Below are 20,444 nucleotides of genomic sequence, written 5' to 3' on the forward strand. Positions count from 1 at the left end.
GCGAAATATAGAAAGTGAAAAAAGTACTCAACTTACGTAGGGAATGAGTAATTTGGTAATTGAGAGTGAGGAGGGTAATAATGCAGTCAAAACTTCAAGAAAAAGTAAAAAAGAAATCAAAAACATGATAAATTATTTTTTTTTAATTACAAAAATTACTCATCATTAATTGACGAAAAAGTGTAAATTTTTTGTGAATTGGCAACACTGACGGAATATGCATTTTTTTCATGAAATAATATAAGTACAATTCATTCATTTTTGTAGGTACCTAGTTTCGATTTTTTTTCTCTAAATAATTTGAAATTTATGGTGCAATATATTTTTTAGGAGGGGAGAGGAGGGCGGAGATTGAAATATTTTCAAACATGTTGTAAAAGTATATGCTGAAAAAGCAGTGATCGCTCAAAAAAATCGTTACGTACCCTGGGAATGCTCCTCCGATGATTTTGAGATAAGAAAAATAATTGTTCAAATTGACGAGTTGTTCGCTTTATTAACAAAAAACCAAAAAAATTACAGTAGAGAAAAATTGTTCAAATCGCAGATGAGTTTTGCTGCAAGTGTTCAAATCTTATCTGGTGCCGATTTTTAAATTCTAAAAAAAAATGAGAAGAATTTTCCAGCCAAGTTTGCCGCATCCAGCAGATTTTGAATTTTTCTCCAATTCAGTTACCTATGCAAAAGTTTTGTAAGGAATAAGACGTGAGATGAGGACGTGACTACGTACTTTAGTGCCCAGTCAATGAATTTCTGTACATTTCATTCCAGAAAATGTTTGTTTTTACTATCTCACATCAGCCTGATGGGTTAGTTATTGAATGTAATCTGCTTTATTTCTCCGGCCGTAGCATACTTTTTCAAAATTTCCGAAATTCGAGATCAATGGTATCGACATTTGAGCAAAAATTTCAATCTAAATTGAATATTGTATTCATTTTTCTCAATTCTATCCTAGATATTATCCATCATTTCTCTGTTCTCTCATCTCCCCTCTCTTCACGACGATGATGGTTATTATTTGAAGTGCTCCTGGCGCAGAACCCGTCGCATCAAAATCGTGTATCTTATTCGTATTAGGTGGAATTTTTTTCCAGTTTTTTGTGCTTCACTTTCCCTCACCTTCCTTAGGTGTAACCTCGGGTGAGAAAATCGTGCCGTGAAATGTTCAGCCCTCTTGTTGAAAAATGTTGATGTCGATGAACCCTTCGAATTTTCATAATGTGATCCATCATTATTTTACCAAGTATTTTTAATATCTGGAACATTTTATTACAATATCTCAATTTTATTTGAACTATTTTTCCATTTTATTAATTTTTTTTTGTCTCGAGTTGAACTTTTCAGGTATAAGTTTTGTATGTACTTACCTAATTTTCAAGACATTTTCATAATTGTTCACATTTAATATCCTTTTTTTTTCAACATTTTCAACATTTTAAATCTTTTTTTCCAGCTTTTTTCTGTCATAGAAATATTTCTAAATTATTTTAATTTTTCTGATAATTTTTTTTTTTCAATTTTTCAATGATTTCCGATTACTTTTGGTCTTTTGTACCGTTTTTTTTTTAATCTGAGGATAGGTGTTTTCTTCTTGAATGAATAAAATTTCAAATTGAATCTGGTTGGGTGCTTTTCTGCTAGCTTTTTTTCAGAATTCCCTTCCCCCTCCTTTCTTCTCTTGTTTAGAGGAAATGAGTGTTGAAAATAATGTAAAATTCGAGTCATTATTTTTAATTAATTTATTTCGTCGTAAATACGCGTAATTCTTCGTATTATCGCGATACAATGTATGTGTAAAGTCAACAAACATCTCCGATGACTTTTAGATTTTTTTTATTCAAATTCTCCGCGTTTCTATTCGAGTTTTACTACCGTTTTACGTTTCCATTCGCATTATGGCGATTTTCCTTCGTTTTATTTTATTGTACATTTTGTATTAGTGTAAATATGTTCAAATACATTTTTTATTTCGAATTGTGCACCGTATTTCAATAGGTTATGGCAAAAGACGCGCTAAACTGTGCCTTTTGAGATAAAACGCTAATTGTGATGTATTTCGTTCGGTTCGTTATCTAATTCGAATTCGAAGGTTCATGTGCGGTTGTATTATTCGAAAATTAGATCGCAGTCGTTAGCTGTTGATATCTAATCACGCGTTATCATTCGACGTACAGAGTGTGGATCGCAGTTGTGAGCTGTTGAAATCCATATTCGCCTAATTGTTATCATGGATTATATCAAGGGAATAAAGCCTCTGTCCTGTTCCAGTGATTGGCCGTCATGGAAAGATAAAGTGCTCGACGTACTCACCTTGTTTAATGCCGTGGACATCGTCGAAGGTAAATCAACCTGCCCAGATGAACCAAAAACGACCGATACCGCCGCTGACGCCGCCGAAACACGTAAGTTGATTGCAACATGGCAAAAATCTTCTCATCAAGCGAAAATAATCATTTCTCAAACCGTTTCCGAAGAGCTACACAGTCGAATCGCTGGTAGACTATCCGCACGCGAAGCATGGTTAGTGCTTATGAAGGAATTCGATGATAAGGCAGAAGACCAAATATTCCGCGAATGCCTGAATTTCTTTAGTACCGAGTGGAATGATTACGAAGATGCGCCATCTGTTGTTGCTCGAATTAAAAATCAACATCGTGAATTTCGAGCTGGTCTGGAAAATCGCAAAATCGAGACAGTTGATAAGCTGTTAGAAATTTTATTCGTTTCGAAAGTATTACACATTCTTCCGAGTCGTTTCGAAGCTTTTAAATCGAGCTACCTTCTTCTCAATGCTCAAGCTGATAAGTCACTAAGTAATTTGTCCGATTCGCTTATCATGCACGAGCGTAACGTCTCACCAGTACATAGTTCAACGTCGTCATCGTCATCCGAAGCTATGTTCGCTAAATCTGGTCAGAAGAGTGGTTCGAATGTCGTCGCGAATACGTCTGGTGATCAATCCGTTCGAAATCATCAGAGAAACGCTCAAGTGTGTAAATACTGTTCTGGGAAAGGGCACTGGCTCAAAAAGTGCTCACAGTGGATCAATGACGGTAAACCACCCTTTTCTGCTCGAGCTAACGATACTTCTGGTTGTTCGCCTCAAGTCAACGTTTCTGGTTGTTCGCCAAAACTCAACGATATCGATTCAGAACCTAAAAGCGCTCTACTCGCCAATTGTGAGCAACTGAATCTCGTTACATCTTCGTCAGATCAATCTTGGTGGATTGATAATGGTGCAACGAAGCACATTACGTCGAATCGAGAATGGTTTCACACATACGAAACATTTTCGAAACCGAATTACGTCAAAGCTGCTGGCAGTTGTGTCACAGCAGTTGGTCATGGATCTATCGAAGTTGCTAGCTTCGTAAATGGTCAACTTGTCAAGTTCGATTTGACTGACGTATGGCACGTTCCTGGTATTTCGAAGAATTTGTTCTCAGTCGTCGCGGCTCACGATAAAAAGCCAGAGAGCAGATTTTATTCAAATCCAACGTTCTGCAAATTCGAAGCAGATAATCGCGTCATGTTCACCGGTACGAGATCGAAAAATGGTTCTCTTTTCAAAGCGTCGTTCGAGACCATTTTGCCAGAACCGCAGGTGAATGCTGTTGAGAGCAGCGAAATCGTGCAACTTTATCACGAACGATGGGGCCATGTAGATAAAAATCATGTTCGAGCTAAACTTGCAGAATTGGGCCTGAAGAAACGATCGAAGGAAACTAAAACCAATTCGAGCAATCCCTGTCAGTTCGATAAAGTTCATCGCGAAACGTTCGAAAAACATTCTTCGACCAGAGCAGTTGGTGAGCTGCTTTCTGGTGATATTTGCGGGCCATTCGATTGTTCCTTTGGTGGTCGCAAATATCTCATCGTTATCAAAGATGATTATTCGAATTATCATCATACGTTCGTCGAGAAGGAGAAAACCGCTGCAGTAGTATCTCGTTGCGTTCGAGAGGTACTATTCAAAGCTCGCGCCCTTGGTCATCGAGTGTTAGAATTCCAGTCTAGCAGCCAAGGCGAGTTCGATAACAACGCGGTACGTTCAGTATTACGAGAGTTCGATGTTCGTCAACGTTTTACGCCACATGCAGCTGTTGAACGCGGTAGCAGTGCAATTGTCGAGTTGGCGCGAACATTGAAATATTCGAATCCAGAGATTACGTATCCGATCGAAATCTGGGCTGAACTCACTACCACCGCTACGTATTTGCTAAATCGAGTAGGCAAATCATCGATCGACGGTTCGACTCCTTACGAGATGTGGTTTGGTATATCACCGCAAATAAAACATCTTCGAATTGTTAGTTCGAAATGTTACGCTAACGTTACGATCCAGTCACGTCAAAATCTGGATAAAAAGGTTCTCGAAGGTTACCTCGTTGGATACGATGGTGATGAGCAGTATTGAGTTTACGTTTCAGAGAAACGTGACATTGTTATTTCGAAAGATGTCACTTTCTACGAGAAACTTCGAGATTGCGACCAACGAGTTACCATTCCGATCACTCGAGATTTGTTAGATCCGATTGATAACGATACCGATACCGAAATAAGCGATGAGAAGAAAAGTTCACCTTCTACGTCGAAGTCATCACTTGTTACGCCGAAATCTTCGACCAAATCGACTCCGAAAAGTTCGCCGAAATTGACGCCGAAAAGCTCGCTGAAATCATCGAATAGTTCTTTGCTTGAGAATGACGAATTCGATGACGCTAACGATATTATCAACAACGATCTAGAAGAAACCGAGCTTCTGTCTAGATGGAGAAACTTACGCGATAAAAATCGTTCGAAATCTCAAGACGTCAATGATCACGCTAATTGCGTTGAGATTGAGATTTTCACGGCTGAAATAGAAGCTTCAACGAAATCGTACGCGGAAGCTGTTCGAAGCCAACCTCGTTCCAATTCAAAAGACCCTATGGATACCGCGATCCGTTCCATAGCCGCTAACGACGCGCTGGATTTGCGTTCAAGATCTCCGGGAAAGCGATCAGACATCGATAAGTCTGATATTTCGATTCGATCATCGATCAGCAGCAAACGAGCTGCTGTTACGTCGCCAGAGACACGTCGATATCTCTCTGGAAAACCCTACCAACAAAAACGTCAGCTGTCTACATCACGTAAATGGAGACAGCTCTAGTGTTCCAGCTTGCCAGATGTCTGAGTTCGATTCACTCGACAACTGGCTTATCTTATTCGAATATGCTGACGCGGCGATTTGTGGATCCAGGTAGCTGATCGAGTTACTTATCCGAGTTCATCGCCGCTATCGAAGCATCTTTAACATCGACCGAATTCGAGGATACATGATCAACGTTTTTCATGTCGTACGGAGCAGTTTTTATTTTTGCTCGATAATTCTCGAATTAGGGAAAGTGTTGAAAATAATGTAAAATTCGAGTCATTATTTTTAATTAATTTATTTCGTCGTAAATACGCGTAATTCTTCGTATTATCGCGATACAATGTATGTGTAAAGTCAACAAACATCTCCGATGACTTTTAGATTTTTTTTATTCGAATTCTCCGCGTTTCTATTCGAGTTTTACTACCGTTTTACGTTTCCATTCGCATTATGGCGATTTTCCTTCGTTTTATTTTATTGTACATTTTGTATTAGTGTAAATATGTTCAAATACATTTTTTATTTCGAATTGTGCACCGTATTTCAATAATGAGAGTATAGTTGTAAGAAACTGTTCGAAAAATCTGCAGGGTAATGAGAGAAATGAATACTTTATTGTTCTCCAAGAAAAAAATAGTTGTTCATTTGTTGTTTTCTTTTGAAATATTCATTTTCAAAACGAGGTGTTTGGATGAGGTACATATTATTTGCCAATAATTTAAACATGACCTGTATTTCGGATATCTTCTTTTGAGATGGCTCATTATTTTTTTTTATAACTACCTAATTCTTTTTATGTTGCTCTATAAGTATTTCCAAAAACTGGGTATGCATTTTTGCCACCTTTCTGAAAAAATTTCAAAGAAAAAAAAATATAACAAGGTGTTTCGAAATTTGCGCTTTCTCGCGCACTCGACGCTTTTCTCCGCACCCTTGAAAATAATATAAACTCAATCTTGGGCAACTACTTTCTTCTCACATCTATAGTATATATTTTATTTATGACTGCTCGTATAATTTTCTTCCTTTTTCCTCTTCCTTTCCCTTATCCCCTTGTACTCTTACTTATCTACCCACTGCATGAGCTCAACTTTTTCTGTACATATTATATCGATTGCGACGCATGTTGCAAGTCTATAAAAGCGAACAATTTACCACCCCTGAAGTAAAGTGTAAGATGGAAATCTTATTTCATGCAGCAGACTATATTCTAAGAGCACATTGCGGTGAATAATGTATCAAAACGAATAGGTGTAGGTGCATGGTCGGTCGTCCTCCGGTCCTCATCGCCGTATTTTACTTCGTCGTTTTTGTTATTGTTGTTGTTGTCACGCTAGAGTGAGCTGTGAGCCTATTTTTTTTTTTTTTTTGTAGTATTTTACGAGCTTTGGAATTTGAATAGCGAGGTGTTTAAATATGCAGTATTTTAGTACCTCTACCTATGCTATTAAAGCCAGCTATAAAAAATGTATGATCGAAATGATGAAGATTGACAATTTAATCAGAGTTGTGCATGTGCTTTCTTCTATATTTTGATGATGTGCTGGAGGGAGAATATGGGGTACTTTGGTCAAATGATATGTTTGTTTGCCGATTGGGCTTCAGTTTGCATATAATGAGGTGAACGAAAAATATGATAAGCCAATATAATATTGCTGCAAATTATATTCGAAGTAATTTAGGGACAAGAACGCAGGCAACAGGCAACACGTCATCGACAGGCTGGCAAAACGATGATGGTGGTGGTTACCACAGCGAGAAATTACCAAAAGCTGCGTGCAAGCGAAGCACCGAGGCGAAGGCACAGAGGCCTTAAACTCGTAATATAGGTAGTATAAAAATGAACTAGGTGAGGAACAAACTGAGCTCCCAGCATTTTAGAGTGATGAGAAGTGAACAAGGGGCGCATATATACGTACCTATAATGTCGATAAAATATGGTTAAATTTCCATCTTGCGTGTAGCTGTTTTGTTATATATATATATATAGGATACGATACGTCGTCATCGTCATCGTGGTTGGATTCTTGTTGGCGCTTTTATTAGTGTATTATGAATGAGGAAAATTACCAAATAATTTCACGAAGTTCATTAATTCGCGAGCTCGAAGCTCGTTGAAAACGTTCGCTCTCTTCTCGGGCGCGCAACGAGTCGCGTGCGTTGAATGTGTAATACTTCGTACATATAACGATGACTAATTACGTGCTTACGATTAAATTATGTTTTATATTATTATTATAGGCTATATATGTGTGAACTGTGTTCGTAATAATGTATTTCTATTGAACTTGTCGTATCTACTGTAGATCTACTCGTATAATTTGTAGCGTTCCATTGATACTATTTATCTCATGAGGAAGAATAATTTGACTTTGATCGATAACGCCGAAGAAATACGAAATATCGATCAAGAGTGCCATAGGTTGAAGGATTTGGATGAAAATAAATGCGATCCTTTTGAAGATTGTGTAGAGAGATTCCAGTGGAGTATTACGGCCAGTTATTATATGTGTTGGTTTACTTTAAAGGTGAGTTGTGGGAAGTGGGAACTGCAGGTTTGTGTCGATTTGTTGAGATTTTTGATCTTGTGTGTATGTGTGATGTGTGTGGAGTCTGATGACTCTTCATTTCCCTTTGCTTGAAAAAAAAGATGATCTGCTCTCACTTGGTGAATAAATCATCAAAAAACTTGGTCGATTTTTTGAAAAATAAGTCAGATTTGTCGAGATGGATTTTCACCTGAAATCAAAATTGAAGGGTACAAGGTGTCTAACAATCTTGCTAATCGTCCTTTTTTTCAATCAAAGTTCGATTTTTCAATTCTTATCCTACCTGTTTGAAAAAATTTCATTGTGAAATCCTCAATTTGCCAACTGGAAACTCTGAATTCAAAATTTTCACCTTTCCCAAACTTCCCATTCAGCGCAGCAAATGATAAATTAGAAAGTTTTTTCACCCTCACTTCACTTGGTCAGCATAAACAAAGCCCTATCCTCTGACTTGAAGAGCGAATTTTTATGCACTGAAGGCTTCAAAACATGCACAGAAAACGTGTATTGATATTTCTCGGCCAAAACATGTCAGAGTTACGTAGAGTGCTTATTTTAAAAAAATCATTTCCAGATACGAAACTGAGCATTCTGGGCGGGGGGGGGGATTAAAACTTTGCCGAATTGTATGAGGAAAAAATGTAAATTTTTCTGAATTAAAAAAAATGAGTTTTTTAATGTGAAATAAAAGATAAGAAGACAATGTTACCAATTGATATAGGATGTAGGTAATAAAGTTATGTTCATTTATATAGCCTTTTATGACTCATAAAAAATTCTTGTTTTCATTTTTCAATTTTTAGAAGCCTCGAACATAGAATTTTTTTATTTTGTAAAAAAAAGTAGCCCGAGTGTAACGAGATGAAAAGCTTTTAAAAATTCCTATTTTGATAAGTGAAAAAACAATTTTGTTATGGGAGGTGGTCAATTTTTTGGCTTCAAAATGTCAGCTGAATTGAATGATTTTTTTCAGAAATTTCAGTTCTGAAAAAGGAAAATTAAAAAAGTCGGAACGAAGTGAGAGCAAAAGCTTTTCGAGGACTAAAAAAAAAACACATTTTTTTCTGCGCGAGGAGTTTATTTTTGGATCCATACGTTTTTTGAGTTTGAATGATAGATTTTCAGAAAGTTTAATTTTGAAAAAAGAAAAATCAATAGGTCTGAGCGAAGCGAGGGCTGAAATTTTTGATAATTTATAATAGCAAAAATTTTCAAAAGTTTACCACCTATGTATTCAATATTCATGTTTCAAAAAAATCAACAAATGAGCCTCTTTTATAAAAATTAAAAATTTTCGAGGAGTTTCGCGACTTTTTCAAGATTTGACCCCCCCCCCCCCCTCTACAGTACCATAGTTTTGTCTCTGATTATAAATAACTGATTAAAAACTTGAAAATTTGTTAATTTTGTTGAAAATGCGTAAAAATTTGGCACGATAATAACAATTGATACCTTTCAAGTTTTCCCCTCAAATTTTGGGACATTTTTAATTTTTTAGAGGGGGTGGAGAGGAGGATCGAGGATAGTTTTTTAAAAAAATTGTTGATCAAAATTTGAAAAATGAACGAAATACGTCAAAATATGCACTTAACGAGTCTAAAATATACCTAGGTACTCATAATTTTATGCATTTTAATCCAAAATGAATGCAAAATGAAATTGAGCTCATTCACTCCAAAAGTAATGACTCGCAAAAATAAAGTTTATATGTCCAAGATTGCATGTTTTAAAATACATCTGATGAAAAAGTACCTACGATTAAAAGGTTTGTCTTAATGTCTTAAACCCAAAATTTTCCAAAAAATCCACTCAAAACACGTTCTCTCCCCGAAAAAAATCAAATGATCAATTTGAATTTTTTTAGAACAATCACATTGAAAAAGTACCTACATATTATGATGATACAGAATGCGACAAAATTACCAAAATAATTGTGATAATGTAAAAATTTTATGGAATTTTGTATTCAATTCAACGTTACATAGTTTCGTGGTCTTTTCAAACAGAAAACGAGGCAACGGAAAAAATTTGTCTCTCTGAAACAAACGTTGTTCAAAATATTTGAAAAATAAAAATAAAAAATTATTAAAAATTGAAGGATTATAAAAATTTTAACATTTTTTTCTTTCTATATTGTTGTGAAAAATTTCGGGTGTTTTTCCTTGAATGACTCCAAAATATTAAACATTAATTCTTTAGGATGGCTCTGATCGAGATAAAAAGGGGAAAACTGCAGAGAAATGGAATTTTATGTTGAATAAAGAATTTACATACGAAAGTCGAAAAATCTGGTGAAAATAATCACATTTTTCAGAACATAATGGCCTGGAAAATGTGTGAAAAACAGGTAAATTTTTTTCCAAAAATGTCAGAGTAAGAAAATTTTGAAAATTTTCCAAACTTTTCTGCCCTACCTTTCGTTTTTTTAGAAAGAAGTTCGCAATAAGCTATTTTTTTTAAATTTTACTCGAACTGAGGCTGGAGAGAGAGCATTTCCAACAGCAGTAAAAATTTAAGAGAAAAAATGGTGGAAAAATTTGATTTTGAAAAAGTTCAACCGTTCTCTTGGTTTTTTTGTTCGCTGTTTTTTCATTTTTCTAAAAAAAATAGGTCATTTCAAACATTTAGCTACAATTTTCTAAGCTAAAAATTTCTTGGCTGACTTGAGTAAAAAAACTAAGGTAAGTTTCGTAAAATTTTGAAAGATTTTCGCTGCTTATTTAATAATTTATGAGTATGGGGGGGGGGGATTTTTCATAACTTTAATCAGTCTCATGTTTTATTTTTGGTGCTGAGTTGTTTTAAAATTTTTCTATTTAGTGAAGCTTATAGTGAAAAAAAATTGCCAAATGATCTCAAAAAGACCTAGATAGGGAAAATGACAAAGTTTTCTAATGCATTTTGCCCCCCCCCCCCGCACACATTTGACGAATTTCCAAATTTTTTGAACTTTGAACTCTTTCAGGGAAAATGGAGGAGTTGAACATTTTCCTGTAAAATTTGGAATTTCATTTTTTGACTTTTTAGTAATTTTTTTCACTTCGAATTTTTGGGATCAGTTCCCAATTGGGTCTATACTTTCTTAATGAAGCGTTTTCATAAAAATTAAATCAGATCAGAATCTTTGATCTATTTTTTGAAAGATTATCGTCGCCCTAAAAACATTTCTATCCTTCAGCGATTGGAAGATACTACCCACCTGATGTCAGAATCTCAACCAATTGGCATACAACTCCATTCTTCAGGAAGGGCTGAAAAATGGCGATTAATCAATTGTAGGTATTTGTAAGAATGATGATAGACTACTGACAATATTACAGGAGCAACCAGAGCTGATGCATTTCGGCGAATCTTGCGATAACTTCGCGAATTGTCTGCAAAATGGCGATTCGACGACCAATTACGATATTCGAGCCGACGACTCGATACCTTTCCAATGCGCCATGTACAGTTTCTGCCCCGATCCTTGTTGCTCGAGTAAGAGGCTGTTGCTGGCAAACGACTCGTGCCAGTTTACCGATGGTAATCCTTGCCGGAGTTTAAATAATCCAAAATGCTCGTTCAACAAAACCTTGAACAGATCGTTCATTTCGGTTGTGTACAATGAATGGAATGTTAGCTGCGTTTGTCAAACAGACGGATATAGATGGAATTCCAGGTATGTTGTAGTACCTCTCCTCTACCTATACCTCGTACCTACGTTGAAACATTCGCGAGTTAACTCGCTATTAAGTACTAAAAATGAACGTTGGGGTGGGCTTTTGTATGTATATACGAGTAGTACATGCGGATGCGGAAATATGGCTGCGTTTAATTTCACCTCGCTCTCTTAATCACCCTTTAACTCGGCTCGTATTGCTTTTCCTGCTCGCGGTCGGATGATGAAGGCGCGAGAGAACAAACAGATGCGTAACCCCTGCCCCTGGTACGTCTTTGAAAACAAAAACTTACCAAAGTAGGTATATTTTTCAACGGGGTACGCTGGCTGCGGATCTGAGTTGTTTTTTTTCTCGCTTTTCCAACGCACGAAAATACCAAAATATGACGAATTTATAACGGATAAAAAATTCAAAAGTTTTCTAATCTTTGTAAATCTGCGGTAAACGGTGGTGGGCCTGGGCCCCTCGTCGTCGGCGTTGAATTTAATGCGAAAATCATTTCCAGCGTTTTGGGCAAATTTGCAAGTTAGACGTGATGACGATGACGAGGACGAGGGGGGGGGGATGCGTAGGACGATGAGAGTGTAACGTTATAGTAAACTAACCCGACGTTTAGTACGAGAAAGAAATGTTTTTACGTATTTGACGAAAATCTGCTTTCGTCGAGTCGAGCCGCGAAGCGATTCGCAAACTTACTCGGGCTCGTGTTCTTTTGAAATTTTCAGCAATATTTTGATTAAGCTTCAACTTTGAATTATGTTTTTTGAGAATATTCGCTACGCGACGCACACGACTCGTGTTCCTGTCCCCTCCCCCTTTCTTCCCGCGAACCCTTCGTCACGTAGAAATATACTTAGAGTGTAGACTTATTTGCCTATACTCTGCCTTACAGCTTATGCTTACGTTGGGTACGGAATTCATCGTCGTCTTGTGGGTGCGGTATCGCGAATGTTGTTTTAGATATTACGAAAAGGTGAAAATTTGAAAGGGTACACCCGGATAAGATAGGCAAAATGCCCTTAACCTCGGATTTCGATGAAACTCACAGGGTATGTTTAGTACCCCCAAAAAATAATTTTGGGCTCATAACCCGCTCCCCACCCCACCCCCCTTAAGCAGGGGGGCCAAAAAACGCGTTTTTCAGGGGAAAAATTCTACATCAGCGAGTAATTGAGATAAATTTATTCTGTAAACGAATATAGTTAGAGGATACATGGGGGTACCTCCCTGAATTTTTTCAGAATTTTTCATCGCATGAGGGGAGAAGGAGGGACAAAAGAAAACTTTAAATCGACATTACTCCGAAATGAAAAAACATACCAAAACGATTTTTTCGTCAAATATGTATTTTTAGGTCTACTTTCTATAGAAATCATCACCTGGCCATTTGGAGTGGTGGGTCAAGCTCAAAAGTTCAAAAAACTCTCAAAAAACCACGTTTTTAACGTTTTTCTCCAAAAATATGGACAAATGGCCGAAATCGAAGGGAACCAAGTTGTTCAGCGTGAAATTTTACCTCAGAATTGTGTAATTGAAAATTCATTTACACCGCGTGATCGAAGTATTTGTGCTTGTATCAAGATAGCTAAAAGGGTATTACTGGGTAAAATAGATGAAATGCCCCTGTCCTCAGATTTCTGAAACTTTGATGAAACATCGTTGGGTACCTTAAAAAAAAATGTTGCAGCCAAAAAAAATTCCCCCACCCCACCTCCCTTGCTCACATTAGCAAAAAACGTTTTTTGGGGGGAGGGATCATGCTGCAACGAGTTTTGAAAAAAATCTGTATTCACTCAAAATATGTACTTGAAGAAGATATGATTCTATAGTCTGTTTCACGTAAGAAGACCAACGCTCTAACTGAAAAGTTTCTATTTTGTAGCCAAATAATTCTGGCTTTTATTGAAAACTTAAGGTGCTTCACCACTTGCGAATAAATGTAAAACAGATTTTTAAATCATTTTTTATTTTTAAAGCCATTAGATGAATTGGGAAGTGTAGGAGAAAGGAAAAAAATGAAGTAATATGCAAGATTATAAAAGGTTTTTGCCTAAATGAACGTAAATAGATCAAAAAATTGTTTCAAATTTTCATCTCTAGTATTGATGCACCCTAAGTTGACAAATAAATATGAAATTATTTGGCTACAAAACAGAAACTTTTCAGTTAGAGCGTTGGGCTCCCCAGGGGGAAGATATTGACAAAAGAAAATTTGAAACTGCCGTATGCACATGAATTTTTTTTTCAAAAATATATCAGCATGAGTACTATAATTGGTATTTTTTTTCAAATTTTCCCTCCAGGTGGGTCATCTTCAAAAACTCAAAATACACTCAAAATTGTGTTTTTTGGGTCACGGCACCATCAGAAAAAAGCGATCTGTATTTTTGCATTCTGGCCTCCAAAAACAATAGAAAACCAACTAACATCTTGAAACTCCAATTTTGGGGCCTTAGGCACCCCCTCTCACAAATTTTGGTGCGAAAGTAGATTGAAAATAATTATGGGTATCGTTATCATATGAATCGAACTCGCTGAACACGAATATGAAGCTTGATTTGCAGTTGGATCCTCCTAACGGTCACATTGTGAAGAGGGGTTGCCCAAAAATTAGATTTTTTGTGAAAAATGCTTCATTATAGCGCAATTAACGCCATGTAACTTCTTAATCAAGATTTTCTTGAATTACAAGTATTTTTCAAGTACATTGTATCTAACTCAAAACTATCAGAAAGGTTCCTTTTTGGTGTCGACCATTAAATTTTCATGTGAGTTACCTACCAAGTACATTGAAAACACAATAAGTATACCTACCTAGTAGATTGGGTGGATCGCGAAATAACAATGGGGAAAAAACTGAATTTTTATCAATTACAGCAAAAACCGTAATTTTGAGTTGAAAGTTGTACAGAAAAATTCTAGCTGTAGAAGTGCCCCTAAATGGAAAACATGGGCCCTCAAAGTTGGGGGTATTTTCGAAAAAACCGTATTGTGTAGCCCCTGTACCCAATTTGTTTTGAGAAAAATGACGACCCAGTTCCAAATGAAATTATTTGAGATTCTGCGTCCATTCTATACTATTATTTTTATGTTATTGCAAATTTCGAAAAATTACCCACAAGTTAGGAATTTTTTGCAATTTTTCTCGAATTTTTGGCGTCACTGCGTTCCAAAATATTTCCTCAGTTTCAAAAATATATCTTTCAAGCGAAAAATTTGCGAAGAAAATATTTTCAAAACACCAAATACTAATACCCCCCCCCCAAAAAAACCGATTTGCAAATTTTTAATCGCTCAGTAGGACTCTAAAAGGCATAGATCAACGCAGAATCTCGAATATGTACGTACTTTCATTATACTGTCTCCTCCATATATTTTGACTGAATTCAAAACATTTTTTTTTTTCAAAACTCGTTGCAGCATGATCCCTCCCCCCAAAAAATGTTTTTTTGCTAATGTGAGCAAGGGAGGTGGGGTGGGGGAATTTTTTTTGGCTGCAACATTTTTTTTTAAGGTACCCAACGATGTTTCATCAAAGTTTCAGAAATCTGAGGACAGGGGCATTTCATCTATTTCACCCAGTAATACCCTTTTAGCTATCTTGATATAAGCACAAATACTTCTGCGCGTGTAGTTTTACGATCACGCGGTATAAATGAATTTTCAATTACACAATTCTGAGGTAAAATTTCACGCTGAACAACTTGGTTCCCTTCGATTTCGGCCATTTGTCCATATTTTTGGAGAAAAACGTAAAAAACGTGGTTTTTTGAGAGTTTTTTGAACTTTTGAGCTTGACCCACCACTCCAAATGGCCGGGTGATGATTTCTATAGAAAGTAGACCTAAAAATACATATTTGACGAAAAAATAGTTTTGGTATGTTTTTTCGTTTCGGAGTAATGTCGATTTAAAGTTTTCTTTTGTCCCTCCTTCTCCCCCCGTGCGATGAAAAATTCTGAAAAAATTCAGGGAGGTACCCCCATGTATCCTCTAACTATATTCGTTTACAGAATAAATTTATCTCAATTACTCGCTGATGTAGAATTTTTCCCCTGAAAAACGCGTTTTTTGGCCCCCCTGCTTAAGGGGGGTGGGGTGGGGAGCGGGTTATGGGCTCAAAATTATTTTTTGGGGGTACTAAACATACCCTGTGAGTTTCATCGAAATCCGAGGTTAAGGGCATTTTGCCTATCTTATCCGGGGGTACCCTTTGTCAACCAACTGACAGCCGAAGCTTTTTACTGGATTTGAATGTAATTAAAATAGACGAACGGAAGTTTTTTTGACTGGAAATTAATTCGAATGTTCCGCGTGTTTGGAAATTACGCAGGTACTTGTTTGTGTACGAATTCAACGAATTGATTTGAATTTAAGTGGTGTTCAAAATTGGGTCGGGTTAATAATGGAATTTCGATCGAATATCGTTGTTTATAATATTGGAAGTCGTAAATGTAACAAAAATATGATGATAATCGATCGATGACGTAAAAAATTAATATCGCGTTATTCAAAATGAATCATTCGCGAACGAATTATTGAAATTGGGAACATGGAGTTGGGCTAATGTAGGTACCTAAATGTTTTTTTTTCTAATTTGTGATTGTATTTGAAAAATAATTGATTCCGATGTGAGGTAAGATGAAAACTGCATTTTCATCTCAGAACGAAGAAAACATGCAGTGAAATTCACTTCTTGGAAATTAATCGAAAATGATTCGGGTTCTAAAACTCATTCACTAAAATGAATTTTCTCATTCAGGGAAAAATACATGAAAACCATGATTTTTCTAATAATTTTCCATAAAATAACTCGTATTTTTTAATTTTATTTTTCCTTCTCAAAAAGGATTAGACTATGTAATTATTACTTTTCTAAATTTTCTATCGATTTTATTCTCAAAATATCTTACCTGTTGAATTTTTCGTAGTAATTTTTAAAATTTTTAAAAATCTTTTTTTCAGAATTTTTTCAGATATTTTTTAATACAAAGTTTGCTTTGATTTGTTAGTATTTTATCAATTTTGTTTGATTTCTTTTTGGGTTTCAAATTATTTTTGATTTTCTTTGTGCAGTTTTCATGACTTCTTTTCATCACTTTTGTAAAATTGTCTCATTTTTTTCAAAAAAAATTATTCTTTTTTGTTTTTTGAAGTTTTCTTCCTGTTTTTGTGATTTTTTTCTAATTTTCTGTAAAAAGAAAACTGTACTTAGGCCATTTTTTCAAAATATTATTCTCATTTTTTTAGTTTTTTTATAATTTTTAATTTTTCTTACGTTTTTGTCAATTTTGTAGAATTCTTAATTTTTTTCTCAAGTCACAATAAGTTTCTTTCATTTTTTTTTTTTTGGCGATTTCTCAAAAAAGTAGTATGTATAAGTTTTGGACTTGAAAATTAAACGCTATATTTTTATCAAATTGTCTATGCACATAATTTTTCAATTTTTCATGTTTTAAAAAAAAATTCCAACATTTTTCAAGTTTTCTTTAATTTTTAATCAATTAAGTAAATTTTCCATGTATTTTTACTACTAATCCATTACATTTTTTTTTTGCTTTTATCATTTTTTGGTATTTCGTGTACGTACATTTTTTCAAGTGCCTTAATTTCTTCTATTTTTTTTTTTTTTTGTGAAGGCTTTTTGAAATCATTTTCATTTTCAGCTTTGTAAAAATTTCTGCTGTGATATGAATTACAAATCCATTTCTTGGTATTTTCATCTAATAATAGTTGTGACAATTTTTTGAGTTTTAAGTATTCTTGTTTTGGGAGGAGGGGGGATTTTTCATGTTTCTTTGAATTCTTTAATTTTTGTTTACATTTTTTCATCAATTTTTCAGATTTTTTTTCAAATTACATAATTTTTTATTGTTATATAAGCTCATCTATTTCTTCTCAATTTCTCTAATTTGCTCATTTTTTTCAAAGTCTGATATTTGTTTTTTTTCAATGATAAGAACATAAATTGTAAGTTTTTCCACCTATTTTTTTATGTCAGTTTTTTACATTTTTTGTTATTTTTCCGTTTTTTATTCGACTAATTGTTTTTTTTTGTCATTTTAGATATTTTATAATATTTCAGAGTTTTCGCAATTTTTTTCAATTTTGTTTGAAAGTGAAAAAAATGCTTAATTTTCAGGTTTTTTTTTCATCAGATGGAATAAATTTTCAATCGCTGCATTTTCTATTTTTTTTCATTCGTTTTCTCAATTTTTTTTCACATTCTGTAGTTTATAATTTTTCTTAGTTTTCTTGAAATTTTCATTCAAATTTTTTATCATTATTCAGGCTTTTTCAGAAAGAAAAACTATGCCTACTTGAGAAAAACTTATGTTGCTGTTCAAAATTTTCATTTTTTTTTGTCATAGAAAAAATTTTGCTTTTTTTTATATTTTGGTGGTTTTTTAGTTTTCTTTTCATTTTTTATATTCAATTTTAGTTTTTGGAAGTGGAGAAAATATTCCACTCTTTTGACAGTTTTCAGCATTTTTTTTCTTTTTTTCATTCTGTGAATTTTTTTTTTCATTTTTTGAACTGGTTTTCTTCATGTTTTCTTGTCATTTTCATGTTCTTAGAAAATTCGTACATGCAAAAAATGCTCTGATTTTTCAACATTCTTGTTGAAATTTTTCTGTAAGTATTCCAGAAATGTTTTTTCTGAAATTTCTCATGTTTTTTTTTTCGTTTTTTCAAATTTGTTCAGTTTTACCTATTTCAATTTTTTATTGGGGGGGGGGCTTTTTAAAATGTTTTTTCCAACTTTTCGTGTTCCAAATTTTTTATTTTCCCAAATAGAATACCTTTCAGTGCCTCTTCTTTAGAAAGTAAAAAAGATAACATTACAACAATTAAATATAGACAGGTCGCTTTATAAACTACCTAAATAGTACAAAGAAGCACAAAATATCGCATTTTTCAAGTAACAAAATACTAAAGATAATCTATCGTACTATAGCTAAGGAAGAGGAAAACTCGAAAACAAACATAAAAACAGCACATTACTGCATAAACATAGTATGGTACAGTATACAAGTACGAAAGCGAGACAGACACGCTGCCACAGCTCTCGAACTAAATCTCTATACTACGAGAGGAAAAGTGATTTTATTGAAAAGAATTTAAAACACATAAAAATAACATCGATAAAAGTATACGATAAACTGCCATAAATGATTCTTTAAGCTTCTGTAAATGTTCTTATACATAAAAACAAAAACATAAGAAGAGGTGGAAAAAAGGAGGAAGCTTTTCGAGCTTTACGATATCCCCTCGAGAATATAAAATAAACTCGAGATATTTTGTTGATTCTTATAGAATATCGTATGCGTTTAGTCTATATTTTCCAAAAAAAAAAAAAAAAAACGTGGAGAAGTTTGCGAATTATTTTTATTTCTGGAGTAACGGTTCCGGGTATTTTTGATGGGGTGGTATTTTAATTGCGAGGGTTTCGTCGTGTGTTTTTTCCTCCTTTTTCAAATTTCAAGATGAGCATTTTTTATAACTACCTACGTAGGTCTAGGTACATATTTAGAGATTTTATCAATACTATAGTGAACTATTGATGATACGCAGTTTTTCAACAGGTATGGGCAATGTGTTGATCATAACGAATGTCGTCATCCTAATCCTTGCGATACTCTCACTGAAGATTGTATAAATGTCAATGGAAAGTTTCATTGTTCGTGTAAATTGAAGTACAAATGGTCTTCGAAGGAGGAAAAATGCGTGGAAAATGATGTACTGGTCAGAGCAATGAAACGATTTAGTGGTGCTGATCTTGATGGAGGTCATTGTACGAGACCGAATAATTTGCTTTGTTTGATCTTAGGTGGAGTGTTTTTGATGGAATACCTTACGAATAAATTGTGGCTATTTTGATTGTCGTTGAATGTTTATTTTAGGATTATTCTGAGTTTGATCAATTTTTGCATCATTAGGGATGTTTTTTCTACCTGCGCTGTGTTTTTTTGGGGAGGAGGGGGGATTTTTCGATTTGGAAAAAAGAAATACGAAATTTTATTTTAGCTTTATTGTCATAAAAAGGTTTTTTTTTGTTGAAATAATAATTATGTACCTATGTATTCTCATAAAAATCATTTTGCCTAATCAAGTGTGTTTTTAAGTACATAACAGGTAGATATAGAAAAAAATTGAAGAGATTGGCAAGACACTGAGTTAATAAATATTTGAACTGTGTGACCTCGAATTATGGGACTTGATACATCACACATTTTTTTCAAAATTGAGGAGACTAGAGAGACATTGAGGACCTCAACCTGAAAAAAATGGGTAAATTTGAATTCAGCGATTCAGCATCCTCACAATCATTACGTCATGTATCACTTCATTTTTTTTAAATTTTCGAATTTGATCAAAATATAGGGCCCTTGTGCCCTCCCCCCCCCCAAAGTTAAGGTGTGATGTTTTAAAAATTACTCGTAGTTTGTTAAAATAATAGTTAAAAGAAGGATACGTAGTTTTCATTTTTCTCTTACATTCAAAAATGGAACTTTCACTTTTAAAGTTCAGTTTTTAGCTTTTAAAATTTCAATGACGGATTAAAATTTTCTAATTTTTTTTCTTCACGATTTTGCAAACAATTTTTTTCTAAGTTTAGCCAATCTCGAGATGTGAACCTTTAATGTTTGGAATTTTTGCAAAAAAGTGCAAATAAGTGAGAAAAAATGTTGGCCCCTCCCTCCCCCCTAAAAAAAAATTCCTGACTATTTGCTAGAATGTTCAACAAAACTTGTAAATTGGCCCCACTTTTAGCTCGAATTGATGTTGTAGAGGGTATTCGAGGACCTAAGGACCTAAGTTACTCGCCATAGCAGGGAACTTTATGCCCCAAGGTCGAGGCTGCACTGCGAAGCAGCGCGGCGCGCTCTGGACGGATTAGTTCGGGCAGAGTGCAGGACGAACATTACGGACGTCTGTGGCCTCATTATATCTTTATGCTATGGTCTTGGTCGCATGCTTGTGCAGAAGTGCTTACGTTTAACTTGTACATGGTCGTCATTCTATAATTAGATAGAATATAAATAATATTTTGTACAAGATACTTATATTCAATAAAACAATCGTGCATTGA

The 20,444-nt window shown here is 34.7% G+C and overlaps 1 protein-coding gene across 1 annotated transcript; it reads left to right on the forward strand.

The window, feature by feature from the left end:
* Nucleotides 1-7,484: 7,484 nt before the first annotated feature.
* LOC135848164 (complement component C1q receptor-like) lies at nucleotides 7,485-19,567 on the forward strand. The gene is made up of 3 exons (XM_065367975.1): nucleotides 7,485-7,671; nucleotides 11,013-11,350; nucleotides 18,937-19,567. The coding sequence occupies exons 1-3, from the start codon at nucleotides 7,495-7,497 to the stop codon at nucleotides 19,229-19,231; spliced, it is 810 nt and encodes a 269-aa protein (XP_065224047.1). The 5' UTR covers nucleotides 7,485-7,494; the 3' UTR covers nucleotides 19,232-19,567.
* Nucleotides 19,568-20,444: the final 877 nt, after the last annotated feature.

The sequence above is a fragment of the Planococcus citri genome, chromosome 5, assembly GCF_950023065.1.
Source record: "Planococcus citri chromosome 5, ihPlaCitr1.1, whole genome shotgun sequence".
In the NCBI taxonomy this organism is placed as follows: Eukaryota; Metazoa; Arthropoda; class Insecta; order Hemiptera; family Pseudococcidae; genus Planococcus; species Planococcus citri.

What these genes read in the sequence shown, in the direction of transcription:
- LOC135848164 (XM_065367975.1), top strand. Translation starts at nt 7,495, where the DNA reads ATGAGGAAGAATAATTTGACTTTGATCGATAACGCCGAAGAAATACGA. An exon ending in TGTGTTGGTTTACTTTAAAG is followed by an intron (nt 7,672 to 11,012) that starts GTGAGTTGTGGG and finishes ACAATATTACAG; the next exon opens with GAGCAACCAGAGCTGATGCA. An exon ending in GGATATAGATGGAATTCCAG is followed by an intron (nt 11,351 to 18,936) that starts GTATGTTGTAGT and finishes GTTTTTCAACAG; the next exon opens with GTATGGGCAATGTGTTGATC.